At 34.6% G+C, this 27,350-nt stretch overlaps 5 protein-coding genes across 8 annotated transcripts; 1 reads left to right on the forward strand and 4 right to left on the reverse strand.

The window, feature by feature from the left end:
* Positions 1-210: 210 nt before the first annotated feature.
* LOC101892636 (probable cytochrome P450 318a1) lies at positions 211-6,660 on the reverse strand. Of its 4 annotated transcripts, none has more exons than XM_059119152.1 (8): positions 6,361-6,660; positions 6,024-6,215; positions 3,906-4,100; positions 3,763-3,832; positions 3,063-3,195; positions 2,793-2,972; positions 652-1,180; positions 211-588 (listed from the first exon to the last, which is right to left on the reverse strand). In XM_059119152.1, the coding sequence occupies exons 1-8, from the start codon at positions 6,494-6,496 to the stop codon at positions 410-412; spliced, it is 1,614 nt and encodes a 537-aa protein (XP_058975135.1). In that variant the 5' UTR covers positions 6,497-6,660; the 3' UTR covers positions 211-409. The 4 variants fall into 4 exon arrangements, with proteins under 4 accessions (XP_058975135.1, XP_058975134.1, XP_005189334.1 ...); XM_059119151.1 differs by having other exon boundaries at positions 6,343-6,660; XM_005189277.4 differs by having other exon boundaries at positions 664-1,180; positions 6,343-6,659.
* Positions 6,661-9,480: 2,820 nt separating this feature from the next.
* Positions 9,481-10,572, forward strand: LOC101892814 (mediator of RNA polymerase II transcription subunit 8). Its single transcript, XM_005189278.4, has 2 exons — positions 9,481-9,744; positions 9,805-10,572. The coding sequence occupies exons 1-2, from the start codon at positions 9,580-9,582 to the stop codon at positions 10,402-10,404; spliced, it is 765 nt and encodes a 254-aa protein (XP_005189335.1). The 5' UTR covers positions 9,481-9,579; the 3' UTR covers positions 10,405-10,572.
* Positions 10,573-13,634: 3,062 nt separating this feature from the next.
* On the reverse strand, positions 13,635-15,001 carry LOC101892985 (coiled-coil domain-containing protein 34). Its single transcript, XM_005189279.4, has 3 exons — positions 14,714-15,001; positions 14,409-14,654; positions 13,635-14,254 (listed from the first exon to the last, which is right to left on the reverse strand). The coding sequence occupies exons 1-3, from the start codon at positions 14,854-14,856 to the stop codon at positions 13,723-13,725; spliced, it is 921 nt and encodes a 306-aa protein (XP_005189336.2). The 5' UTR covers positions 14,857-15,001; the 3' UTR covers positions 13,635-13,722.
* A 3,999-nt stretch (positions 15,002-19,000) lies between these two features.
* LOC101896591 (thymidylate synthase) lies at positions 19,001-22,229 on the reverse strand. The gene is made up of 2 exons (XM_059119154.1): positions 21,333-22,229; positions 19,001-20,045 (listed from the first exon to the last, which is right to left on the reverse strand). The coding sequence occupies exons 1-2, from the start codon at positions 22,144-22,146 to the stop codon at positions 19,234-19,236; spliced, it is 1,626 nt and encodes a 541-aa protein (XP_058975137.1). The 5' UTR covers positions 22,147-22,229; the 3' UTR covers positions 19,001-19,233.
* Positions 22,230-24,158: 1,929 nt separating this feature from the next.
* On the reverse strand, positions 24,159-26,608 carry LOC131801089 (coiled-coil domain-containing protein 34-like). The gene is made up of 3 exons (XM_059119155.1): positions 25,255-26,608; positions 24,938-25,183; positions 24,159-24,778 (listed from the first exon to the last, which is right to left on the reverse strand). Exons 1-3 carry the CDS (start codon positions 25,395-25,397, stop codon positions 24,247-24,249), a joined length of 921 nt encoding a protein of 306 aa, XP_058975138.1. The 5' UTR covers positions 25,398-26,608; the 3' UTR covers positions 24,159-24,246.
* Positions 26,609-27,350: the final 742 nt, after the last annotated feature.

Genomic DNA, 27,350 nt, shown 5'->3' on the forward strand with positions numbered 1-27,350 from the left:
CTTTATGTATACCCACCTTAAGTACATAAACAGCCTGAAGTCTTCGCATCGCATATTTTGTGACATATCATAAAGAGATGCCAGAGCCGCATTCGAATTCTGCCGTCGTTTCCCTTTATAATTTGACATTAATATTCCTAGCCATTTCGCAAGTTGTTTATGTGCCCTCACCTCAAGAAATGTTTTTATTTTCTGAAAAACATTGTTGAAAAAAAAAACTTTTTTTCTACTAGTTTTACAGTTAAAATGGGTATTATATTGATTGTTTTGTTCCAGGTCCAGCTAATATCTACTAGTTTTGCAAAAGGGTAGTAAAAATGTTTAAATAGTAGTAAAAATGTTTAAATTCTTACAGGTCTGGAACAGACTAGATATTAATGTCGAAGTAATAAAAATGCGAGAAAATATTCTATTTCTGAGCATTAGCCGTTGAAGTTACTTGAAAGAATATATCTTTCGAATTCCGATACTTTAAGGAGACGCCTTCGCAAAATTCTAACTCATGTAGTTGGGTGGATGTACAGAAATTTAGCGATCCAATTAATTTGATCAACAGAACTTTAGCCAAGTACATGCTATAGCGGCTTCCTGTAAAAAGAAGAAAAGTTACAATTAAATCGAATGTTTTTATGAATAAATCCAAGATTTGACCTTTCAACTTACCAATACACGTACGTATACCTTTCAAGAACGGTATATACGAGTATGGATGTCGCTTCAATTCACTTTGCATACTTTCAACATTTGAATCCTTTGCAAAATGTTCGGGATAAAAATCAAGAGACTTTGGCCCCCAAACATCTGCACTACGATGCATGTTAAATATATCACCGGCTATTATTGTGTTCTTCGGCACTTCTACAAGTTTCGTTTTGTATTTTCCATTTTTAATTTTCAGTGGAAAACTTTTATCAACATTTCGCAAAATAATCGGAACAGTGGTCAGTAGGCGTAGGGATTCTTTTAAAATCATATCCATGTAAGGCATTGTTTGTAGATGGACGGTAGTGATAGTGTTGTGTTCATTATTTGCCGTAGTATTTATTTCACTGCAATTTGTTGAAGATTTATCGAGTGACAATATTTCATTAATTTCCTGACGTAATTTATCCTGATATTTGGGATACATGGCCAAGAGTAGTAATGCGTTAATGACACATGTTGATGCAGTTTCAAATGACTGAAATGATAAAAAGGAAAATAGCAAAAAGTTATGACAAGTTATAGTTTTGGTTTACAATATGTAATAAAACTAAAGGTGAGAGTATATAAAACTCAAAGAAGAGCATTTTAGAAGTAGCCAGCCGATAACTTCAGTCATTCAAAAAATCATTTTATATTTTCTCACCTTAAAGGTGAGGCTACACAAGCAGCTTGGCATTACGGCTAGGCATATTAATGTCAAATTATAAGGAAAAAAGACAGTACGGAAAATGCTTTACGCATTAGACGATGATGTCACAAAACGTCCTATACCGGACTCCAATGCTACCGGCTAAAAACCACCTCCTGCCGCCCGGAAGTGCTCCATCTTGGCCCCGCTTTCGCATTACTTCGAGGTGGTTCCCTTATTTAGTGCAGCTCACTCTTTTCATCATTTTACGCCTGCATCCAGACTCCGCTGTTGTGTCTTAGACGGTTGTGCCAAGGTCTTTTTTCTTGGCTTTTAACACACCTTCGACAAATACTCTTACCATTTCCCAGATTTTCTCACTATACATCATTTTTTCAGTGACATTTTTGCACGATAATGGGCCAATATATAATTCCAACATCTCGCGCACATTTGCCCGACGTCCACACTGAAAGAAGGTGTATTTTACGTCATCAATAACTTCCGTATCCAGGTATATACAATATGGTGCGTCGCATTTTCCCATTTAATTAAGGTATTTACGAAAGTATCCGTGTCCCCTACTTTCCTTTTGTACCATATCTAGGCGTCGGGAATCAATTTGTGCCTCAATCTGCCTCTTGTGCTGTTTGCCCACCTGCGTTGCCAAAACTCAATTGTCTCTAATTTTATTGCAGATTCCACCTCCGGTTGGATTGAACTTTGATACCTCGCGTTGAAGGCCTCTTTTCACTCAAAAGCCTGCAAATCTATTCCGGCTATAACCAGAACTACATCGGTGGATACTGTTCGGTTGATTTCACCCGAAGTGCTGCAAGCATTTTTTTGCTCAATTTCGCGTCTCCAGCGTTGATGCCCAGACCTCTGAAACATACAGAAAAATACTTTTATAACTTCCATCAGCATATTCCTTCTGCTAGGGAGTGGACCGCCTATGTTCGCCATCAATCTGCTTAGCTGAGCTATTATTTTGGCCGCTTTCGTTTTTGAGCAATCAATCTGTTTAAGTATTTAATGCACGATTTCGTTGGTATGATTTGATATAGGGATGTCTATTTCTACGTTAATGTTCTGCCTTGTAAGGAGTAGAACTTCGCGTTTTTGCATAGCCAATTCTAGGGCGTGAGAGTCTAGCCAGGCCTTAGTGCGTATCATTGTTTGTCGCAATTTCCGCTGCGCCTCTCCAGTGGTTCTTGCTTGAATCACTTTGCGATATCGTCGGCCATATCTTAAGAAGGCACAGTCTCAGGAGTTGTATTCCCTTAATTGCTGTTCTGTCACCTTATTGTACCATGCATATATAGAGCTATTATTACAACCATCATAAACACGTACCCTCGTTGTAGTTGTTCTTGTCGATATTATTTTCCACGTAAAATGGTTCAACGTGTTCATTCTGCTATGGCCTTGAGTGTTTTTCGTTTTATATTTAACTTACCACAACTACCATTGATTGAGCTTCGTCCATAATCTCTTGCGAGCTTATTTTGTTTTGATCGGCCAAGTGAAATAGTTGTTCAATGAAAATATGTTTTTCATTATTTTGTTCTATATTTTCGTAAGAATCGGAATTCTCTTGCCGCTTCTTCTGCCATTCAGAATACTTTTCGCGAACAATCTAGAAAAATCATAAATTGCATAAACGTGTATATTCAAACATAAAAATTACACAATTTTATATTAAGAGACAAATTTGATTAAGACTTACATTTGTAGCAAATTCATCTACTAATTTACCAGTTTTCATAGTAACGTCGTACTTCTGCCTATCCAAAAGCCGAAATATCGAGTCGATTTGATACCAAGGTTTTAACATTTTCAGTGCTGTAAGATCCATTAAACTGTTCGAAAAAAAAAATACAATGAAAAGTTAGTGCACGAACATTTTGTTAATGGAATTTCAGTCCTCTTCGAAGAACCCAGCCGAAGACTTAAGCCAGTCAAAAAAGCGTTGAATGTATTCTTACCTTTAAGGTGAGGTTGCATAAGCACCTTGTCATAAAACACATAAAACGCATTTTTGACTGGCTTAAGTCATCGGCTGGCTTCTTCGTAGAGGTCTTCTCATAGATGATCTGAAAATCTTTTCATAGAAAGCCAGAAGGAATTGGTATTCTCACGAGAAGGTCTTCCGTATCGTATGTATTTTCACCTTTGAGATGAGAGTACATAAGCGGCTTGGCATCATGGCTAAGCATATTAATGTCAAATTATTTGATTTGATGTTGGATTTGAGTGCAGCTTCGGCATCTCTTTATGGTATATCAAAAAATATGCCATGCGAAGACTTCAAGCTGTTTATGTACTCTCACCTTTAGTGTTCTTTTCTTCTTGTGTTTAGTTATTTTACGATATCGGTTAACGCCACGAGAATCCCCGAAAGTTATTCATCTTCACTTTTAACTTACTAGCGATATGCTCCTGCAATGCGTTTATCATCGTTTTGTGTGAAACGTGTTGATACACCCATTATGGTCACTGAAAACAAAAAACAATAAATGCCATGTTAGAAAAGTAAAGTAAATTTAAGGGAATACAAATTTATACTCACAACACGATGCTTCTAAAACCGCTCGATTAACTAAATCTGCCAAATTATCAAATGAAATATGATTTTGTTTCAGTTCCATTTTCATTTTTATACTCAGTTCATTTCCAACCCGATTGAAATCGCTGAAGAAATTAAAAAGTAGGTTATGACTGAATGCGGGATTTAATTGTTTACGTCGGATTTTCCATTTTTCATCTAAAATTAAAACAGAAATAAAAAGAAACAGCGTTAAATTTGATCGAGCATTGGTGGGTGAAACAGAGTCAGATTTCTTGCTTCGTTGAAGCCAATTTTTAAGACGCAACGGCATAAGAATTCCAGAGCGCCTGTTAAGTTGAGGGTACATAAACAGCTTGTCATCATGGCTATGCATATTAGTGTCAAACTATGTAGGGAAACAATAGCAGAATTTGAGTGCGGCTCTTGTATCCCGTTATGATATGTCACAAAATATGCCATGCGAGGACTAAAAGATGTTTATGTTCTCTCACCTTTAATATGGGAATTCATAAAACATTTGACTGCCTTAAGTCATCGGATGGCTTATTCGGCCGAGGTTGCCTACTCCCCAGATGGTGATTAGGATGGCTCTGTCTGTAACACTCAAGCAGGTATTGCATTGACAGCACCGTAAGATCGTCGCCTCTTCATGTAGATGGTCGAATTTGTATATTTTTTGAAAGGTCATTCCTATGCGCTTGCCTATTCAAAGGAGCGTAGGGCGAATAAGTATAAATAATGGGCCAAAATCAAACTAAGTCAACCTATGTATTCTCACCTTTTTATGCATTCTCACTTTTAAGGTTAGAACACATAAAAAGCTTTTTTCCGCTGTCTTCTTCGTAAAATAACAAAGGAACTTTATGTTGACTTAGTTTGATTTTGGCCCATCATTTATACTTATTTGCCATACGCTCCTTTGAATAGGCAAGCGCATATGAATGACCTTTCAAAAAAACAGCTGAGCCATTCGAATCACCATCTGGGGAGTAGGCAACCTCCGCCCAGGCACGTAACGAAAGACCTTCATGATCTAGAGGGAGAGGTACAGAGGTATAAGAGATAGCCTCTAGATAAACAGGCCTATCAAGCAGGACTGAATAGTATTCACTCTGACGCGGTCTCAGAAGTCATGGAAGAATATAGAATGAATACTGTACTAGGAGACTCTACTTAGAAGCAGAACCCGATTGAGAGGAGTCCGAACGAACACAGCATTATGAGCTGCTACAACAACAAATTTAAATTCATTCAATATGGACAAAAGTTTTAGCCGGTGTCATTTTGTGTTATGTGTTTAAATGGTATGTTCCAGAACTGCAAGAATGTAAAAGTTTTGATTACGATAACCGATTTTCCCGTTATGACATTGGAGGGAATGGCAAAACTAGTAGATTCTGGAACAAATCAAAAATTAATTTAAGTCGCTTCGTACCATGGTAAAATTAAGAAGGTAAAGCCATTTCAAATGCATTTTCTGTAATTTATCTTGTCCAATTTTAAGGCATAGAATACACGTTCCCATCTCTGATTTGTGAATATACAATGAATTGGAAATAACAATTTTATACTGAGATGTTGTCAAATGACCTTCTTAGCTCTACCCATGGACTGCACTTTCTCCTAAAAGTTATATTCACTCAGTTTGGACGCAGAGAGGCACTTTCCAATGCTGCGGTCGTCGGTACTGGTCACGACCTTGTTCCGCTATTGTGCTCATCTGCTACTACACTTGCTCTCTCGCTCTCGTTAAAATCACACACAAAGGTAAAGTCTCGTTTCGTTTGAAACCAATACACTTTACAAATAAACCATTTGAAAATACATATAAACTGCATAATCCTTGTTTTTATTTTCTATTATTTTTGGGTTTATTTGTCCCGGTATCACGCCAACAATTTGTTTGCAATTTTTTCCAAATTATTCGTTTTATAACATCTTATTGTCAAAATATATATTTATAAATCCGTTGTAAATAGTACATAAGTCAGAAATGGAAACCAATTTTTTGTGCAGTGAAATTTGACAAGAAAAATTACAGAAAATGCAGAGATGGCTATGTTTATTTGAAAAGACTTTACCTTCTAAATTTCAACATGGTTCTACCATGCTTTGTACCTTTGGCATGCAAAATACCCTTATTTGCATAGAAACCATTGTGCAGAAAAGACTTGTTTAGACATTCAGGGGACGTGAGAACACCTTCTATAGATACTGGATCGTCCATGTATAAAAGAATTCGATCGAAGAGTACAATGGCCAGGGGAACTTCCATGAATCGACCATATCGATGAATACTGGACATAATATCTGAAAAAAAAATTATTTTGAAATATTTTGTGAAATTAGAAATAATTTAATAATTATATTTCTCTGCCGATAGCAATTTTAGTAAGCAATATCAATAGTATTTGTTGTCCATAGAAAATTTCTTAACTTTTTGGATCAATATTACAAATCAATAGTATCCATAATATCGGTTGCTGGATAATGCCACGCCATCCGTTTACTTGCCATACAAGGCGCCAACATTTTCGTTGTAGAAAAACGATTAACATCATCAATAGCAATAAATACTCATAAAGCTGCATGATCACGTTTTGGGCATTGCAATGGGCACAGCGGGTATCAAAATAGTTTTTAAGTTGGTAATTTGTATGTAATTTTGCACGATGCAGGTATGATATTTATTTTTTTTTTCTAAATATTCTAAATGTTTTAAGTTTTTCAAAACACTGTTCGGAGATGTTAACACTTTGAATGTACGTGAACAATTGGCTTCAAATGCAATTTCATATTGTCTTTTATACGGAAGTGCTGTCCTATTTGACAAGCTCAGTTACAAAAAATGCAGAGATTGATATGCTTATTTGAAATGATTTTAACTTCTTCATTTTACCATGGTCTAATTTCACTGCACAGAAAGTAGGTTCCCATCTCTGATTTGTGTAGGTACAATGGATTTATAAAAAAAAAAACATTTTGACAATGAGATGTTGTCAAATGCCCAATTTTGAAAAAAAATTGTAAATATACGATTGCATGACTTTACCTTCTTAATTCTACCATGAATTTGACAAGGTAAAGTACAGAAAATGCAAAGATGGAAATGCTTATTTGAAATGGTTTACCTTAATTTTACCATGGCGCTGTCGAAGATAACTGCAGAAAATCATTTACTGCAAACTGTGATAAATTTCAATATTTCATAGGTTTTGTCTCTTTCGGCACCCACCCACTGCGAATTGCGACTATTTGGTAAAAGACAAATATGGTCATAGCAGAATGGACGCGCAACGTGTTTTTTGTTTAAAATATCAAGATTTTTTGATAATTTGCGAGTATTTTTATTTTTTGGCTATCCTTGGCGAGACCTTAAACCAAAATACACATTGCATAAAAGGCCCTTTAACGTGAAATACCGTACTTACTTCTGTTATTGTCACACACTTACTTCAATTAAACCAGTCACGTCAAACACAATAAACAATACAACAAACCAATGTCTTTGGTATTAATTTTAAAACAAAACTCTTGGACTGTATATTTTGATTCTGATTTTCTCTCTTTTCTCATATTTTCCAGAATTTTTCCTGTTTATCACTTTATAGTCACCTACAAATCCCTACACTTTTGCAGACTTGTATTTCCCTATCTACAGAAAATTATAGGTGGCAACGCTGAAATTTTGCACATTTTCCGGCAGCAAAAGACGGGGACTTTGGAAAATTGCTGCCAATTTCTTTCTTTCAATAAATTAAAAGATATATATTTTCAATGGCTACACGCAACACACATCAGAGATGTTATCCTGTTTTCTACGTAGTGAAATTTGACAAGTTAAATTAAAGGAAATGCAGAAATGGTTGCACTTATTTGAAATGCCTTCACCTTTTTCTTAATTTTACCATTTTACGCTTTCTTTGTAAAGGGAAAAATACATAAAACGCTTGTTTGACTGACTTAAGTCTTCGGCTGGCTTCTGCGTAGAGGAACAAAGCAAAGACCTAATATGGTAAAGACTAGACAAAATGCATTTTGAGCAAATGGTTTGTGTCTGCAATATATGGAGTAACAGCTCATGGCAGAGACATGTTAATATAAAAACCACAATTACAAATAAAAATGTGAAAAATCCGAAATTTTGGCTTCAAAAATCTATTCCATAGACCTTTCCGAAAATTTGAACATTGCCTTAGCGGTTTAAATCAGTTAACATTGGTAACTATGTTGTTATGATATCGTAACAATAGAGGTATTTTCACAGGGTTACCATATCTTGACTCTGTCTTGTCCTATCTTTACATTTCTATGTCTTTGAACAAAGGTGTTTTAGGTAGACTTAGTTCGATTTTGTTCTTTGTTCTTTTCCGAAGTAACCAGCCGATGACTTAAGCCAGTCAAAAATGCGTTTTATGTATTCTCACCTTAACGGATTTAGAAAATCCAGTCGGCTTAAATAGTCAATTTCATTGCATATGTGTACCTCTAATAAATCTTCATAAAAAAGGTTAATCCGGAAAAAGCTCCAACGTGAGCGTGCTCTTAAATATTATCGATAAAACTTTATGAAAAAATTGAATACCTTTTATAATTTTGCCATTCTACGATCATAAAAAACATATTTCTTCAATTTATTGGGCTGTTCCTGAAACGTGCAAGAATATACTTGTTTTGCATTTTTTCTGATATTAAAAAGGGAAAATCGGTTATCGTAGTAAAAACTTTTACATTCTTACTGTTCTGGTATAGGCAAAATAAAAACATTTTATTCTGTAAACTGCTTTATTTTATTTTTATTTATTTATTTATTTATTTATTTTTTTTTTTTTGATTCATATTGGTTGAAAATAAATTGACAATGCTATTACTTTCAAGAAAAGTTCCTCACTTGCAGTTGCCTTGTAATAATTATATTTTTATAATAGATTTCAGATTTTTAGGCGAAGGTTCGTAGGTTCGCTGTATACTTGTATAAAATATGTTAATTAATGTTAATGTTCCAGATTTTTTTATGGTGAATGGAGCGAAATTTCAAACTTTTTTGTCATATGATCTATGTTAAATTCGATGTTTGACAGCTGTTCCACTCTTGCTCACCCACATTATGGTATAAAAAGTCTCTAAAGAGAACATACAAATTGTAGGGGAGAGCACTAATTTTGTTTGAGGAGAAGTGAACACTTTGCAATGTTAAGGCATCTATGCTCAAAACCGTGTTCTAGAACATGAAGAGAAAAAAGAGATAATTGAAGAGAAAATTAAAGTTCTGTCTTTCTTTATATTTTACGGTTCTATTTAATTGTTTTTAAACACGAATGTTTGCCAAAATAATTTATAAAGCAAATGGATAAAAAATATTTGTATAAATAATGACTTAACACTGTTTTGTTCTTGATTTAAATAAGCAAGAGACATTTGAAAAGAGATATTTCTTCTTGAGCACCGCTGGTTAAGGAGAAACAGTTTAGCTCTTGAACACAACTAATGTGTTTGTATGCAGAGTTCACAGAAACTACAGCGCGCCGCCGCCGTTGGTGTAAACCTGAATAGCTGCCATCGCCGACAAAAAAAGTGTCACTTCGTGATTTGCCTTTCATATCCCTGTTGTTTTGTTGATGTTGCACATAGATTTGTAAGGCAATTGCAAAAAGGAGTATCCAAGTATCCAGCCATGTCCCGCGAAGAGAAGCAATTGGAAATGACCCTAGATGCGGTACAAAATCGTTTAAACGATTTAAAAGTTTCCATCGGAGCCATGGTACATAAATTAGAAACAGAATACGAGTTCATCAATTGGCCAACATTTCTGGACAATTTTGCCCTGATATCAAGTCATGTAGGTCTCACTTTTAAGTTTGTTTTTTGCTTTTAACCACATAATGTACTTCTTTCACAGCTTACTGGCCTTTCTAAAATTTTATCCAAAGAAATATGCCCCCCGCTACGTAACCGGACAGTTCTTCCCCTAATGTTGTCCCCCGAAAGAGATGAAGCTTTGATCCAACTAACACAAGGTAGGGTACCAGTGTTTTCACATGATATTGTGCCGGATTATTTGCGTACAAAACCCGAACCAATGGCTGAACAAAAAATGTTACAAAATGAACAAAAAGCAGCGAATTTGTCGGCTGAAGCAGCAGCAAAACAAGTGGCACAACACAACAAAGTAGTCTCACACATTCTTGATATGGTCAGTAAAAAACGTGAGGAATGGGATATCGAATCTTCGTCTAGAGCTGGTATACAACAAACCAGCAGCATGGCGGACACTCATGCCCTTGTGGCAGCCGTTGGAATGGGTAAGGGTTTGAAAATGGGCATGCCTATGTCTGTGCCTGGTGGAGGGCCCGGCAGCATGATGGTACCTCCGGCAATACGTCCTCCAGCCCCAATGAGTTCAGTCAGTCCTGGTGGCGTAAGTCAACTGGGCAAAGCACCGTCGGCTATCAAGACAAATATAAAATCAGCCATGCAAGTCCATCCCTTCCAAAGGTAAATAGTGTAGCTGTTATTTATAATAGTTTAGAGAGAAAAAAAATCGTAATTGTAAGCTTAAGAAATTATAATTGCAGTTCAATTTTAATAAAATAGTTAAATAAAATAAAAAGAAAAAAACAATAGAATTTACTTACAAAAGTACGTGGCGTAAGGCCTGGCCCCCAAACTTGTTTTTTTTTTCTGACATTTTTTTTTATGAAGAATATTATTGTTGATTACCGGATGTAATTTAAACATAGCTCTCATATAAATATTTTTTTAAATTTACCGTTTTTTGTGCACTAAATGCCTAATATACTCTTAAGTTAGATCAAGCTAGTCAAAACCCGTAATATGCTCTCCATAAGAATCATATTCGGTACGAGATTTTAGATACTTTAGATTGGGTATACGTCTCATATACAGTGGTGGCCATATCATATGCAACTAAGATTCATCTACGTTAAAAGGCTATATAAATTTGTAAATTTCACAACGAAGTATATAAAGATGGGTTAATTATAGTCAATACGTTCTTACGATTTCAAATTATTATCAAAATGTGCAGCTTTTGTTTATATCTCTATGTTCACAGGTGTTTTGTTGACAAATATGAAATTTGGTGTGGTCAAAACATATGCAACTTTATATATTTGGTTTAAATAACGGCATTTTTACAATTTCCTTTGTTCTATTGTTCTTCTTATTATTAGCTAGAGACACTGCGTAAAGAGATTTAAAGCTACCTTCACATTTTTATTGCGTTGTTTTTTCACAAAGCTACAATAGAGTTTGGTCAAAAATGGCACGCGATAAATTTGGATTTGAGCTCAGACAACGAATTGTGACTGCGTATTCTTCTGGATTATCACAGAAATGTATTGCCGAGAAATATACCGTTCATAAAAGCTCCATATCGCGCATCATTAATAATTACAAAAAAAATTCACAAGTCTCTGTTATACACCGTGGTGGTCGAAGTCGAAAAACAAGCGATCGGACGGACAAATTAATAATCAGACACGTGAAAAAGACCCATTTATATCTTCCTCTAAGATAGTGGAAAGATTTCAGTTGCCAGTTTCTGCTCGCACCATCCGTAGAAGACTTTTACAAGCCTCCCTCTGCGCAAGACGTCCTGCAAAAAAACCACTGATATCGAAGCGAAACCAGAAAAAGCGTTTGGAATTTGCTAAAGCTCATATAAATTGGACAGAGAGTAAATGGAGAACTATATTATTTAGTGATGAGTCCAAATTTAACATCATTGGTAGCGATGGCATGTGCTATGTAAGGCGACCAGAAGGAAAACGACTCGAAGCACGTTACTGTAAAAAAACGGTCAAGCATGGAGGGGGCAATATAATGGTGTGGGGTTGTTTTTCTGGTGCTGGAGTTGGCCCCCTACATAGAATTGTTGGTATTATGGATAGATTTATGTATAAAGACATATTGCAAAGGGTAATGCTCCCATTCGCAGAATATAATATGCCATTGCGGTGGGTCTTTCAACAGGACAACGACCCCAAACACGCTTCGAAGGTGGTCAAATCGTGGTTTGCCGATAATAGAGTTACGGTAATGGAATGGCCACCCCAATCCCCAGATTTAAACCCAATAGAGAACCTGTGGGAAATCGTAAACAAAAAAATTGATCGAGAAAATTGTACAAGTTTAGATGTTTTATTTTGCCGGCTGGAAGATGCCTGGAAATCAATTCCAAAAAGCGTCATTGACAATCTTATAGCGTCAATGCCTCGAAGATGTCAGGCTGTAATCGACAACAACGGATTTGCAACAAAATATTAACTTTATTTGCACTTTACTGAGCTCGATTTAATTAGTTGCATATGTTTTGGCCACTTCATAATAAGACTGAATATCTTTTTCTAATTTTTTTTTATAAATGAATTGAATATCTATGGAGTATATGTTTTTTTCTTAAACTACAAGCAATCAAAAATAATATTTAAAAAAATAATTGCATAATTTTGTTTTCAGAAAAATTTTTCACGGTTTTTGGTAAAGGTTAGATTTCAGTTGCATATGATATGGCCACCACTGTATATCTGAAACACAATTTGTGGAGATCAGTTTAGATTTACATATTGCTCCCACATATATTTTATTTAATTTGATGAGAATGTTAAACCAACGAAGATATGTTTATCCAATTAATTTCTTTCATCCGATTTTATATATAAACCAAGGCTAGGCCAAGAGTATCCCTTGGGATATCTGTGTGTTCACCAACACAATCATGGCCTATATTACTGTCAAAATGGTTTAGGGAGAATATTTAGTTTTGTTCGAGCAGTCGTTGAGGAAGGTGCTGTCGGATTTTTTTTATGAATACACCGTAAGAAGTATTGGAGCACAAATATATCTTACTACATATTCGGAACAAATATTTCCGAATTTGTAAAAATCATAAATTTAAAGATTTATCTTTTTTAATTGAATTCTATTTGACAAAATTTGCATGCGAATTCACATGTTAGGAATAGAAATTTACTTCATATTGTTAGACAAATTTATTGTCCTTCCAAATTAATGGACATTTCCCTTGATTTCTCTGAAATTATATGTACGTTCTTAGTCAATATTAGGGAAAATAACAGGATGTGATGTTTGTCATTCTGTTTGTAATCCATAGACATAATATTTTAGGACCCAACGCAGAATATGCGTTTCTGATCAGTATAAAATTCTACAACTATTTGCGTATGTCAGCCTGTGGTAATCGGTATTAATTTTTAAAGGATCAACTTAGATGGTTAGGATGTTAAGTCCGAAATTATTTGCAAATATATCTCCGAATTGTCTGATCAAAATATTAATTTTTAACAACGAAGTTGTTTTTTAAACGGAAAATTTTCAATTGAAAATTTGAAGATAACCAATTATTTCTCACTCTGTAAAGAGAGGCAAAAAAACACTTGCAATATTTTGTTCTTTCAAAACACATACAATCACAAACAATTTTTGAGGCTCTCTTCCTTGCCCTGATATAAACCTTCCCAAATTCCTAACGTATACTCAATAGAAGCCATATTTGAATGAAAGGTTATATTCGACATTAAAATACATCCACCAAATTTACTGGAAATCGATTAAGATATAGCTTTCATGGGGTAGGGTTTCATTTAGTCGGTATGTTCGGTCGGTCTGTCCTATTTTTACCAGTTTATAATTGTATACGTGTTGGGTTCATTTCCATATCAAGTTTCAAAAACTAAGCCAATCGAATCGAATTTGCTCAGATTAAAAAATATATTTCAATGTAAACAAGATACACAAAATATATGAAAAAAGTTAGAATCTCCTGAAGATGTTTTTAATTATTGTCATCACCATTGGGCAATATTGGTTTCCATTCATTGGGATTAACAAAAATATCTGAAATTGTCCCACGTAATGTAAATATGCCGCGATTCAATGGAACAGGTTTTGGTTTCTTAGCCGCATCGGCCAACCATTTATCCCAGGCTTCTGCGGCAGCCTTACGACGCTGTTCCTCTAATTCACGACGTTGTTGTTCTTCCTGTTGTTTTCGCATACGTCGACGTTCTTCCTGCAACCGTTTCGTACGTTCCCATTCATCTAGATGAGCTTTCGGCCTTTCATCATTGTCAGAGGAACGTAATGACTTTTGTGAAACATTTGGAAAATATGTTTGACTATTATGCGTTTTATTCGAATTTAATTCGTTTATACTGTGTTGAGAATATTGTTGCTTTTGTTGTTTGGCCTTATTTTCCAGCCACTTTTCATATTTTTCCTTGGATATGCGCTTTCGTTCCTCTAATTCTTGACGTTTTCGCTCAGCTTCTTCTTTGCGACGGGCAGCTTCTACAGAAAGGAGTTTTCTAAATAAAGAACAAAAGTGTTTTGTTAATTTATAAAGTCTTATTCTTGTGCGGCAACTGGAGGCAATATCAATTTCTTTAAACTACCATCCATGAAACATCCCTTGGTTTCCTAAAAAATATACATTCCTGCTTCCTATAGTAGCACAATTACCTTTTTGCCGATAGCCATGTTGCATAAGCCAATTCTGGTTGACGATCAATTTTTACTGAATAGGTCATATCACTGGCCGCTGGATAATTATCTTCCGATTGTAAATCTAGTGGTGGTACAATATCACTCTGTGTTTCAGAAAATGCAATAGATTTTTTATATTCCTCGGCAATAGTAAGACCATTCTCCCTTTGAAAGTCAATTCCATAGTGCGATGTGATCTGATCATACATTTGTATTGGATCTCTTTATGGGGAAAACTAACATATTAAAAACGAATTGACGTTAGATTATTTCTGGCATACCTAACACGAAATGAAGGCTCACAACTACGGCTGCTTAGAATACTATCGTTGGATAATTGTTCCGATGGCCATGAATTCAAACTAACAGATGAAGCACTTCTCGCCATTGTTCTACCAAATGGACGTGGTGTATGGAATGGCATAGCTCGAAAGTTCGATTGCAATGGATTGTATAAATAAAATTAATTTCAGAGTTTATCGTATTATTTATTTTATTTATTTTTAGTTCTTTAGTGACGTTAGCTTACGATTTTTTTTTTTTTTTTTTTTCAGAAAAATAAATTTCAAATACAATACTAAGGTAGAACCATGGTACAAGATATCAAGGTAGGGCATGATACCATATGATTTTAATTTCTTTTATTTTCTTGGTTTAATATGTCATCTTTATTTGTTTATGTATGTGTTTTCTTTTCAATAACAAAAAAAAATTGTTTAGAAAACTTCAAATTCGAGTGTTTTCAAAATGTTTATTTCGACGTATGCATCGACAAAATCTAGAGTTTTTGTAGCGAGATAATCCTTTAGAGATATATAGTACATGATTTTGAAAAGAAGTGTTGACCTTTCATTCAGTTTTCGCGGTTTTAAATTATTTATTCAAAATCAATGCAACAAGTTGTTTGGTTTTTTATTGTTTTGATAGTAATTCTGACATTACAAGCCAAACAGGTAGACCTCTATACTTGCAATTTTTGGTAGAAATACCAAGTAGCAACATAGGCGAAAATTACAACAAAGCTACTTTTTTGGAAACTTGATGTGTCAAAGTTGTAGTCAGGGCGAATTGATTTGAAGTACAAAATTTGGGGCAAATTATTTTTCCAATCAAAATATTGAATTAAAAATTTTCAAAATTGTTGTTTTTTCTATTACAAAAGCAAATATTCAAAACTTCCAACATCGATTAAAAGTAATGCTGAAGCCGCTGCATCTTGGTTTGATTATAGCACGTTCAATACAACATTTTTGAAAATCACAAAGACTGGAAATGGAGTGATCGTAGTCTCCAGCGCTCCAACGAAGGACATTTGCGATAATATATGTCCAATCGTTGTTATCTCTTCATCATCCTAACACACTTGGTAACGTTGGCAACGTTGATTTCATATTCAACAGCGATAATGTTCTTTACAAGAAAATATCCGGAAAATTAGTTTTGGTGCTTTAAAATTAGGTTTTGTGGTGGTTCTGGTGGGGTGTACCCTTTTTTCTTTTACTACATCGTCAGCTTTCTCGCTGTAGTGACATGCTACCTAAAAGGTACTTTAGGGTATATTTACTCCTCAGGCTTACTTAAGATTTGGATCAAAGATTGCAGAAGATACAGGGGGCTGAGTCTACTGTGAGTCCACGCATATTATTTGCATAGCTATGAAATGTATAGCAGACAGGAAGTCTTTTATGTATAGATAACTTTAATACATTCGAACAATTTGAAATAAAAAAAATATCTCAATATTTAATCACAAAATCTAGAGGTTTTTGTAGCGAAATAATCTTTTATAGATATATATTGTACATGATTTTGAAAAGAGGTGTTGACCTTTCACTCAGTTATCGTGGTTTTAAATTATTTATTCAAAATAAATGCAACAAGTTGTTTGATTTTTTATTGTTTTGATACTATTTTTGACATTACAAGCCAAACAAGTAGACCTCTATACTTGCAATTTTTCAAAGTTCACCTACCTTCTCTTCATTGTACCATGGTATAATTATTACAGGTAACAGCAAGTCCCAGCTGATTTGACTCTATAGTAATACTAGTGTTAAATTCGATATGACGTTTTGTGATTTAATTTCATATCTTGACATACAATAGGCATACCATGGTACAATGATATCAAGGTAGGGCTATGATACCATATGATTTTAATTTTTTATTTTCTTGGCTTAATATGTCATCTTTATTTGTTTATGTATGTGTCTTCTTTTCAATAACAAAAAAATTGTTCAGAAAATATTCAAATTCGGATATTTTCAAAATGTTTATTTCAGCGTATGCATCGGCAAAATCTAGAGGTTTTTGTAGCGAAATAATCTTTTATAGATATATATTGTACATGATTTTGAAAAGAGGTGTTGACCTTTCACTCAGTTATCGTGGTTTTCAATTATTTATTCAAAATAAATGCAACAAGTTGTTTGATTTTTTATTGTTTTGATACTATTTTTGACATTACAAGCCAAACAGGTAGACCTCTATATTTGCAATTTTTTCAAAGTTGACCTACCTTCTCTTCATTGTACCATGGGTAGAACTATGACTAAATAAACAACAAGGTTATAAAGGGTCACACACAAAGAACCCACTGTGACTCGAAATTTGATTGCACCGACAACTCCCTGTTATCAGTAAGGCATAGGCACCCGAACTGATCTTATCCGAATGTTATATTGCCTATCATTAAAAAAAATACTAACACATTTCAATAGATTGCGCGAACCTGCATTTCAAATACATTTCATTGCATTTAAATATTGTTGTAACAAGAAACAAAAACTTAATCGAGGTGATAACAGAAGTAGTGTAAGATTATATTTAGTATATGCCATGGTATAATTATTACAGGTAACAGCAAGTTCCAGCTGATTTGACACTATAGTAATACTACTGTTAAATTCGATATGACGTTTTGTGATTTAATTTCATATCTTGACATACAATAGGCATACCATGGTACAATGATATCAAGGTAGGGCTATGATACCATATGATTTTAATTTTTTTATTTTCTTGGCTTAATATGTCATCTTTATTTGTTTATGTATGTGTCTTCTTTTCAATAACAAAAAAATTGTTCAGAAAATATTCAAATTCGGATATTTTCAAAATGTTTATTTCAGCGTATGCATCGGCAAAATCTAGAGGTTTTTGTAGCGAAATAATCTTTTATATATATATTGTACATGATTTTGAAAAGAGGTGTTGACCTTTCACTCAGTTATCGTGGTTTTCAATTATTTATTCAAAATAAATGCAACAAGTTGTTTGATTTTTTATTGTTTTGATACTATTTTTGACATTACAAGCCAAACAGGTAGACCTCTATACTTGCAATTTTTCAAAGTTCACCTACCTTTTCTTCATTGTACCATGGTATAATTATTACAGGTAACAGCAAGTCCCAGCTGATTTGACTCTATAGTAATACTAGTGTTAAATTCGATATGACGTTTTTAATTTAATTCCATATCAGACATACAATAGGCATACCCTTTTTTGTTATAAAATTTCACTGTTGTATTTAACGAAACGCTAAAGGCGATGGTTCGGAAACTTTTTTTGCGGTTATATTTCATGTTTTCTAAAATTGCAAAATGTAGAATACTTTATGTATGTGTGCTGTTTGGTTTCAACTTGGAAAGGATGTTGCCTTTTCACGATTTTCTAGCAATTGCTTGAAGTGTTGAGAGAATAGGACCAAAAGCTAACAACTATACATTCAGGGGAATGATGTGAAAGCATTAAAATGGAATATTTTAAGAACTATTCTTCTGCATTTTCAATTTAATAATCCAAATTCCAAAAATGTATAATTCTGAAATTAAAATAATTTATTGAAAATTATTTATTTTGTTTACATTTTTGGACACATAACTCAGACACTTGCATTACGTACAAAAACAAAACTGTATGTGGTTGTTGTTACGATTGTTGTCCAACAACAATTGCTGTTGCCTGTATTATTCTACCATGAGTATGAGTATACGTAGACACTTCGTGTCCGCACTCGTAAACCAATCAAATGCTTGTTTTATATTTACGTTTAGTCGGTAGTCAACTTCTTTGGAATTCGCACGGAAAGCTGATTTATTCGCAGATTACGCTTTCTATCGAAATTAGTTTCAACATCTATACAGCAAATTTGTTTTTTATTTTTGGAATTTTTGGCCAAAAGAGCAAGAAAAGGTAAAGGTCATACGAGGTGATACCAGACGTAATGTAAGAAGCAAGAAAATATTGTGTCCTTTTGGAAAGAAATATATTTTGTAATTTCTATTATTACCCGATGCAAATGATTTGATTAATAGAAATGAAAATCAGAATTCCACAGTTCAATGTGAAAATGGAGAACAGTTTTTTTTTTATATTTTTGTTTATTTAAAAAATCATTTCAATGTGCAACATATAAAATATTTTTTTTCTGATATTGTCAATTGTTATTTTAATATACTGATGTTTGAAACAGCCATCAAAGACATATATATAAGCAATTTAAACCGCTAAGGCAGTATGTAATGATTTGGGAAGGTATATGGAATTGAATTTTGAAACTAATATTTTAGATTATCCAAACTTTTATTTGTCACTCTTTCATATAATTGTGTTTTTTATATTAACATGCCTTTGTCATGAACTGTTAATCAAGGTAGTATAGCCACAAACCATTTGCTCAGAATGCATTTTGTCTAGTCTTTACCATTTTAGGTCTTTGCAGCCATTCTCATATGTATTTAAAACGTTTATCCCACAGCCGTTTTTTGTATTTTTGAAATTTAAAAATCACGCTGTTTCAAACGGCCATTTCCATATGAATTTTCGGATACGGGTTATAGCCAACAATTTCAAAATCTTCGAATTTGAAGTCCTCAATATCCGTAACTTTACGCTTGATTATTAATTTTGGAAACTTACGTGGTTCACGTTTCAACTGCTCCTTTAATGGTTCAACGTGATTTAAATAGACATGTGTATCACCCAATGAGTGAATAAAATCGCCTGGTTTAAGACCTGTTATGTGGGCAATCATATAAGTTAACAAAGCGTAAGAGGCGATATTGAATGGAACGCCCAGTCCCATATCAGCACTACGTTGGGTCAGCTGACAGGACAATTCATCATTTGCCACATAAAATTGAGCCATACAATGGCATGGTGGTAGAGCCATTAAATGTATATCGCTAGGGTTCCAAGCGGTCATTATAATGCGTCTGCTATCGGGATCTGTGCGTATTGTGTGGATTACATTTGCAAGTTGGTCTATTCCCTCATTGGTATAATCATCGTCACAAGTGCGATATTTTGCACCAAAATGACGCCATTGGAATCCATATACCGGACCCAGATCGCCCTCTTTACGATCTGTAAAGCCAAGCTTATCTAAAAATTCGCGAGTACTGTTACCATCCCAGATGTGGATATTTTTGTCCTGTAATTCCTTTGCATTAGTGCAGCCACGTGTGAACCATAACAATTCCTCAACAACTGCTCTCCAAAATACCCGTTTAGTTGTCAATAAAGGAAAGCTCTTGCGCATATCGAATCTCATTTGTGCACCAAAAATACTTAAGGTACCTACACCAGTGCGATCATCCTTTGTGACTCCTAAAATATGAAACAAACCGTATTAGTACCACTTAAAAACATTGAAACAACTCTAGTTTAGTAAAAACTCTTCGAATTTTTCGAAATTTTTTCCAGAGGTAGGTATTTTTACCCTGATCCCGGGAAACTATTTTTTTCTTGGGGGACGGACCTGGGACCACAGATTTTTGACCCGAAAGTCCGGGTTCAAGACCCCGACTAGACCCGGATCCAACTACCCGATATAGACAATATAGATATCGTTGGAAAGCTTATGAAAATACCTATCCAAGTGGTCACCTGATGGGGTAAGATGTTACGGTTCGGAAGTTATAGTCGAATTATCGGGGGTCAACAAAATTGTTTCTTATAGCTGACACTTTTACCTTTCCAAAATGCTACAATTTGTGCTAACACCTTTTTCGGGTCCAGAGATATGGGTCTTTCCATCCGCATAACCCGATACTAACCAGTTCATTAAAATGATTTTTTCAATAAAAAAAGGTTTATTTCGCGTAGCAGTCGTCGGAATAACAAAAGTTTTCTAAATTTGTCACTTTTTGTAAATAGCCGGCCTTGAGATTTCCTCCTCTGGGTATGTCCGACACCGGCTAACGCGAACAAAAGGTTTCTAAATTCGGCACTTTTTGTAAATAGTCGGCCTTCGGCCGGGGCTTGAGTTTTTCTCCTCTGGGTATGTCTTACACCGGCTAACGCGAACCAAACTTTTCTAAATTTGACACATTTTGTAAAAAACCGGCCTTCGTCTGGTTCTTGAGATTTTCTCCTCTGAGTATGACTAACACCGGCTAACGCAAACCAAAGATTTCTGAATTAGAATCGGGTTATGCGGATGGAAAGACCCATATCTCTGGACTCAATACAGGTATTAGCACAAATTGTAGCATTTTGGAAAGGTAAGAGTGACAGCTATAATTTAGAAACAATTTTGTTGTCCCCCATAATGGAACCTTTTTTGACTTTTTGAGGGTTTTATAAAAAATCCGGGTTAAAAAAATATAATTTATAATTTGACTATAACTTCCGAACCGTAACATCTTATCATCAACCGTATTTTCATAAGCTTTCCAACGATATCTATCTTTCTTTCGGGTCAAAAATCTGGGGTCCCAGGTCCGTCCCCCAAGAAAAAAATAGTTTCCCGGGATCACGGTAAAAATACCTACCACTGGAAAAAATTTAAGAGTTTTTACTAAACTCGAGTTAAGCCAAAACATTTATTGGCCCCGTAAGGCTTTAAAACGTAAAAATAAATTAAACATTACATATGAAAATACGCATCATTACCTGTTTTTATTACCCTTTCTATCAGATTTAAGTATTGTCCTTCGTCCTCATTTTCGCGTTCTACTTTTGAATTCCCATTTGTTGTTCCGTTGCATTTCGGGGAGCCACCATTGACAGAAGCATTTTCGCGTTCTACTTTTGAATTCCCATTTGTTGTTCCGTTGCATTTCGGGGAGCCACCATTGACAGAAGCATTTTCGCGTTCTACTTTTGAATTCCCATTTGTTGTTCCGTTGCATTTCGGGGAGCCACCATTGACAGAAGCATTTTCACGTTCTACTTTTGAATTCCCATTTGTTGTTCCGTTGCATTTCAGGGAGCCACCATTGACAGAAGCATTTTCGCGTTCTACTTTTGAATTCCCATTTGTTGTTCCGTTGCATTTCGGGGAGCCACCATTGACAGAAGCATTTTCGCGTTCTACTTTTGAATTCCCATTTGTTGTTCCGTTGCATTTCGGGGAGCCACCATTGACAGAAGCATTTTCGCGTTCTACTTTTGAATTCCCATTTGTTGTTCCGTTGCATTTCGGGGAGCCACCATTGACAGAAGCATTTTCACGTTCTACTTTTGAATTCCCATTTGTTGTTCCGTTGCATTTCGGGGAGCCACCATTGACAGAAGCATTTTCGCGTTCTACTTTTGAATTCCCATTTGTTGTTCCGTTGCATTTCGGGGAGCCACCATTGACAGAAGCATTTTCACGTTCTACTTTTGAATTCCCATTTGTTGTTCCGTTGCATTTCGGGGAGCCACCATTGACAGAAGCATAGGGTTTTTCCAATATTTCACACGTCGTATTTTGTATTTCCATTTTGAATTTGGGGTTAAGCTTAGATCCACATTTCGACCAGTAGGCACAGTTGGAGGGAAAATAATGCCAACTCTAAAGTATCGCATTTTTTTGGCGCCAACAAGATAATCACAAGCGTGAAGTTAGCAACGTTGCTAACTATCGATAACATTGAATTTCACCAAAAATTACAGGGTAACTCAGAACATCGAAACTTCACATTTAATACTTTTTCAACTGTGCGTCAGAGAAAAAACCTGGAACCGATTTGAAAACAAAATTTATTTATAAAATTATGAATGAAAATGTCCATGAAATAAATTTTGTTCGATAATGAATTCTCACACCACAGTTATTAATTCCATATATAACATCGCAAATTAAATTTTCTGATATTCCACTGGTGGTCAGGACGGGAATCTGGCTCTGGAAGCCTCCATATAAAAACGTCCAAAAAACTGTGAATGCCATATGAAAGTGGGAGCCCTTACGATTATTTTGGCATATAAAATGTTCTCCAAATCAGTTTTTGGTAGAACAAATTTTGAAATTTTCTCATATTCCACTGGTGGTCAGGACGGGAATCTAGCTCTGGAAGCCTCCATATAAAAACGGCCAAAAAACTGTGAACGAAATACTCGTAAGGGCTTCCACTTTCATTTGGCATTCACAGTTTTTTTGACGTTTTTATATGGAGGCTTCCAGAGCCAGATTCCCGTCCTGACCACCAGTGGAATATGAGAAAATTGGAAAATTTGTTCTACCAAAAACTGACTTGGAGAACATTTTATATGCCAAAATACTTGTAAGGGCTCCCACTTTCATTTGGCATTCGCAGTTTTTTGGACGCTTTTATATGGAGGCTTCCAGAGCCAGATTCCCGATTTTATATATAAACCAAGGCTAGGCCAAGAGTATCCCATGGGATATCTGTGTGTTCACCAACACAATCATGGCCTATATTACTGTCAAAATGGTTTAGGGAGAATATTTAGTTTTGTTCGAGCAGTCGTTGAGGAAGGTGCTGTCGGATTTTTTTTATGAATACACCGTAAGAAGTATTGGAGCACAAATATATCTTACTACATATTCGGAACAAATATTTCCGAATTTGTAAAAATCATAAATTTAAAGATTTATCTTTTTTAATTGAATTCTATTTGACAAAATTTGCATGCGAATTCACATGTTAGGAATAGAAATTTACTTCATATTGTTAGACAAATTTATTGTCCTTCCAAATTAATGGACATTTCCCTTGATTTCTCTGAAATTATATGTACGTTCTTAGTCAATATTAGGGAAAATAACAGGATGTGATGTTTGTCATTCTGTTTGTAATCCATAGACATAATATTTTAGGACCCAACGCAGAATATGCGTTTCTGATCAGTGTAAAATTCTACAACTATTTGCGTATGTCAGCCTGTGGTAATCGGTATTAATTTTTAAAGGATCAACTTAGATGGTTAGGATGTTAAGTCCGAAATTATTATTTGTGTTTAATAATTTTTTTTTAATAAAATTTTTAAACTTCAACTTATATATTTTTTTTATTTTGAAATGAAACATAATTGAAAAAACTTTGCAAATATATCTCCGAATTGTCTGATCAAAATATTAATTTTTAACAACGAAGTTGTTTTTAAAACGGAAAATTTTCAATTGAAAATTTGAAGATAACCTATTATTTCTCACTCTGTAAAGAGAGGCAAAAAAACACTTGCAATATTTTGTTCTTTCAAAACACATACAATCACAAACAATTTTTGAGGCTCTCTTCCTTGCCCTGATATAAACCTTCCCAAATTCCTAACGTATACTCAATAGAAGCCATATTTGAATGAAAGGTTATATTCGACATTAAAATACATCCACCAAATTTACTGGAAATCGATTAAGATATAGCTTTCATGGGGTAGGGTTTCATTTAGTCGGTATGTTCGGTCGGTCTGTCCTATTTTTACCAGTTTATAATTGTATACGTGTTGGGTTCATTTCCATATCAAGTTTCAAAAACTAAGCCAATCGAATCGAATTTGCTCAGATTAAAAAATATATTTCAATGTAAACAAGATACACAAAATATATGAAAAAAGTTAGAATCTCCTGAAGATGTTTTTAATTATTGTCATCACCATTGGGCAATATTGGTTTCCATTCATTGGGATTAACAAAAATATCTGAAATTGTCCCACGTAATGTAAATATGCCGCGATTCAATGGAACAGGTTTTGGTTTCTTAGCCGCATCGGCCAACCATTTATCCCAGGCTTCTGCGGCAGCCTTACGACGCTGTTCCTCTAATTCACGACGTTGTTGTTCTTCCTGTTGTTTTCGCATACGTCGACGTTCTTCCTGCAACCGTTTCGTACGTTCCCATTCATCTAGATGAGCTTTCGGCCTTTCATCATTGTCAGAGGAACGTAATGACTTTTGTGAAACATTTGGAAAATATGTTTGACTATTATGCGTTTTATTCGAATTTAATTCGTTTATACTGTGTTGAGAATATTGTTGATTTTGTTGTTTGGCCTTATTTTCCAGCCACTTTTCATATTTTTCCTTGGATATGCGCTTTCGTTCCTCTAATTCTTGACGTTTTCGCTCAGCTTCTTCTTTGCGACGGGCAGCTTCTACAGAAAGGTGTTTTCTAAATAAAGAACAAAAGTGTTTTGTTAATTTCTAAAATCTTATTCTTGCGCGGCAACTAGAGGCAATATCAATTTCTTTAAACTATCCATCCATCCATGAAACACCCCTTGGTTTCCTAAAAAATATACATTCCTGCTTCCTATAGTAGCACAATTACCTTTTTGCCGATAGCCATGTTGCATAAGAAAATTCTGGTTGACGATCAATTTTTACTGAATAGGTCATATCACTGGCCGCTGGATAATTCTCTTCCGATTGTAAATCTAGTGGTGGTACAATATCACTCTGTGTTTCAGAAAATGCAATAGATTTTTTATATTCCTCGGCAATAGTAAGACCATTCTCCCTTTGAAAGTCGATTCCATAGTGCGATGTGATCTGATCATACATTTGTATTGGATCTCTTTATGGGGAAACATAAAGCATAACATAACATATTAAAAACGAATTGACGTTAGATTATTTCTGGCATACCTAACACGAAATGAAGGCTCACAACTACGGCTGCTTAGAATACTATCGTTGGATAATTGTTCCGATGGCCATGAATTCAAACTAACAGATGAAGCACTTCTCGCCATTGTTCTACCAAATGGACGTGGTATATGGAATGGCATAGCTCGAAAGTTCGATTGCAATGGATTGTATAAATAAAATTAATTTCAGAGTTTATCGTATTATTTGTTTTATTTATTTTTAGTTCTTTAGTGACGTTAGCTTACGATTTTTTTTCAGAAAAATAAATTTCAAATACAATACTAAGGTAGAACCATGGTAGAAATACCAAGTAGCAACATAGGCGAAAATTACAACAAAGCTACTTTTTTGGAAACTTGATGTGTCAAAGTTGTAGTCAGGGCGAATTGATTTGAAGTACAAAATTTGGGGCAAATTATTTTTCCAATCAAAATATTGAATTAAAAATTTTCAAAATTGTTGTTTTTTCTATTACAAAAGCAAATATTCAAAACTTCCAACATCGATGGAAAGTAATGCTGAAGCCGCTGCATCTTGGTTTGATTATAGCACGTTCAATACAACATTTTTGAAAATCACAGAGACTGGAAATGGAGTGATCGTAGTCTCCAGCGCGCCAACGAAGGACATTTGCGATAATAGATGTCCAATCGTTGTTATCTCTTCATCATCCTTACACACTTGGTAACGTTGGCAACGTTGATTTCATATTCAACAGCGATAATGTTCTTTACAAGAAAATATCCGGAAAATTAGTTTTGGTGCTTTAAAATTAGGTTTTGTGGTGGTTCTGGTGGGGTGTACCCTTTTTTCTTTTACTACATCGTCAGCTTTCTCGCTGTAGTGACATGCTACCCAAAAGGTACTTTAGGGTATATTTACTCCTCAGGCTTACTTAAGATTTGGATCAAAGATTGCAGAAGATACAGGGGGCTGAGTCTACTGGGAGTCCACGCATATTATTTGCATAGCTATGAAATGTATAGCAGACAGGAAGTCTTTTATGTATAGATAACTTTAATACATTCGAACAATTTGAAATAAAAAAAATTATCTCAATATTTAATCACACCCCAAAAATTGCAAATGTTTTGTTCCCCAAACCAATCCAATATGCTTTGGAATCATTCACCTTTCACAGTTGAAGCCCTATAGTGTATAACATAGTTGAAAATCCGTACAAATAAGATGATGAAATTCCATGTATCGGTTTATCTACTATATGAAATTGATTCCCTGTTTCACTTATTTCAAATATCCACGAATTTCAGATCTCCATATTACCTATGCCTACCATATGTTGAATATACACTTTTTCCCTCATACTCTATAAAAACGTAAAATCTCGATTTTCTATCAAGAGCATTGTTAAAGTTTGAAATCATGCTACAATTTTCTTATGTGTAACTGAAGGCGAATTCAAATTACAACAATTTTTTGACATATCAAAAAGATACCAGCTGGCCTGAAAGGGTTACCTTGTAATTCTACCATGGGTAGAACCATGGTACCATGGTACAATGAAGAGAAGGTAGGTCAACTTTGAAAAAATTGCAAGTATAGAGGTCTACCTGTTTGGCTTGTAATGTCAGAATTAGTATCAAAACAATAAAAAAATCAAACAACTTGTTGCATTTACTTTGAATAAATAATTGAAAACCGCGAAAACTGAATGAAAAGTCAACACTTCTTTTCAAAACTAGGTTCTATATATCTCTAAAGGATTATTTCGCTACAAAAACTCTAGATTTTGTCGATGCATACGATGAAATAAACATTTTGAAAACATCCGAATTTGAATGTTTTCTGAACAATTTTTTTTTGAAAACACATACATAAACAAGTAGAGATGACATATTAAGCCAAGAAAATAAAAAAATTGAAATCATATGGTATCATAGCCCTACCTTGATATCATTGTACCATGCATGGTACCATGTTACAATGATATCAAGGTAGGGCTATGATACCATATGATTTCAATTCTTTCATTTTCTTGGCTTAATATGTCATTTTTATTTGTTTATGTATGCGTTTTCTTTTCAATAACAAAAGAATTGTTCAGAAAACATTCAAATTCGAATGTTTTCAAA

This window comes from Musca domestica, unplaced genomic scaffold (assembly GCF_030504385.1).
Source record: "Musca domestica strain aabys unplaced genomic scaffold, Musca_domestica.polishedcontigs.V.1.1 14, whole genome shotgun sequence".
In the NCBI taxonomy this organism is placed as follows: Eukaryota; Metazoa; Arthropoda; class Insecta; order Diptera; family Muscidae; genus Musca; species Musca domestica.

Coding starts and splice junctions, on each gene's coding strand:
- LOC101892636 (XM_059119151.1), bottom strand. CDS start 6,496: ATGCAGCTTTATGAGTATTTATTGCTATTGATGATGTTAATCGTTTTT. Junction 6,216..6,342: donor TTGTAATATTGATCCAAAAA/GTTAAGAAATTT, acceptor TTTTTTTTTCAG/ATATTATGTCCAGTATTCAT. Junction 2,973..3,062: donor TAGATGAATTTGCTACAAAT/GTAAGTCTTAAT, acceptor TGATTTTTCTAG/ATTGTTCGCGAAAAGTATTC.
- LOC101892814 (XM_005189278.4), top strand. CDS start 9,580: ATGTCCCGCGAAGAGAAGCAATTGGAAATGACCCTAGATGCGGTACAA. Junction 9,745..9,804: donor TTGCCCTGATATCAAGTCAT/GTAGGTCTCACT, acceptor CTTCTTTCACAG/CTTACTGGCCTTTCTAAAAT.
- LOC101892985 (XM_005189279.4), bottom strand. CDS start 14,856: ATGCCATTCCATACACCACGTCCATTTGGTAGAACAATGGCGAGAAGT. Junction 14,655..14,713: donor GAGCCTTCATTTCGTGTTAG/GTATGCCAGAAA, acceptor TTCCCCATAAAG/AGATCCAATACAAATGTATG. Junction 14,255..14,408: donor ACATGGCTATCGGCAAAAAG/GTAATTGTGCTA, acceptor TTCTTTATTTAG/AAAACTCCTTTCTGTAGAAG.
- LOC101896591 (XM_059119154.1), bottom strand. CDS start 22,146: ATGGAAATACAAAATACGACGTGTGAAATATTGGAAAAACCCTATGCT. Junction 20,046..21,332: donor AGAAAGGGTAATAAAAACAG/GTAATGATGCGT, acceptor TTCATATTTTAG/GAGTCACAAAGGATGATCGC.
- LOC131801089 (XM_059119155.1), bottom strand. CDS start 25,397: ATGCCATTCCATATACCACGTCCATTTGGTAGAACAATGGCGAGAAGT. Junction 25,184..25,254: donor GAGCCTTCATTTCGTGTTAG/GTATGCCAGAAA, acceptor TTCCCCATAAAG/AGATCCAATACAAATGTATG. Junction 24,779..24,937: donor ACATGGCTATCGGCAAAAAG/GTAATTGTGCTA, acceptor TTCTTTATTTAG/AAAACACCTTTCTGTAGAAG.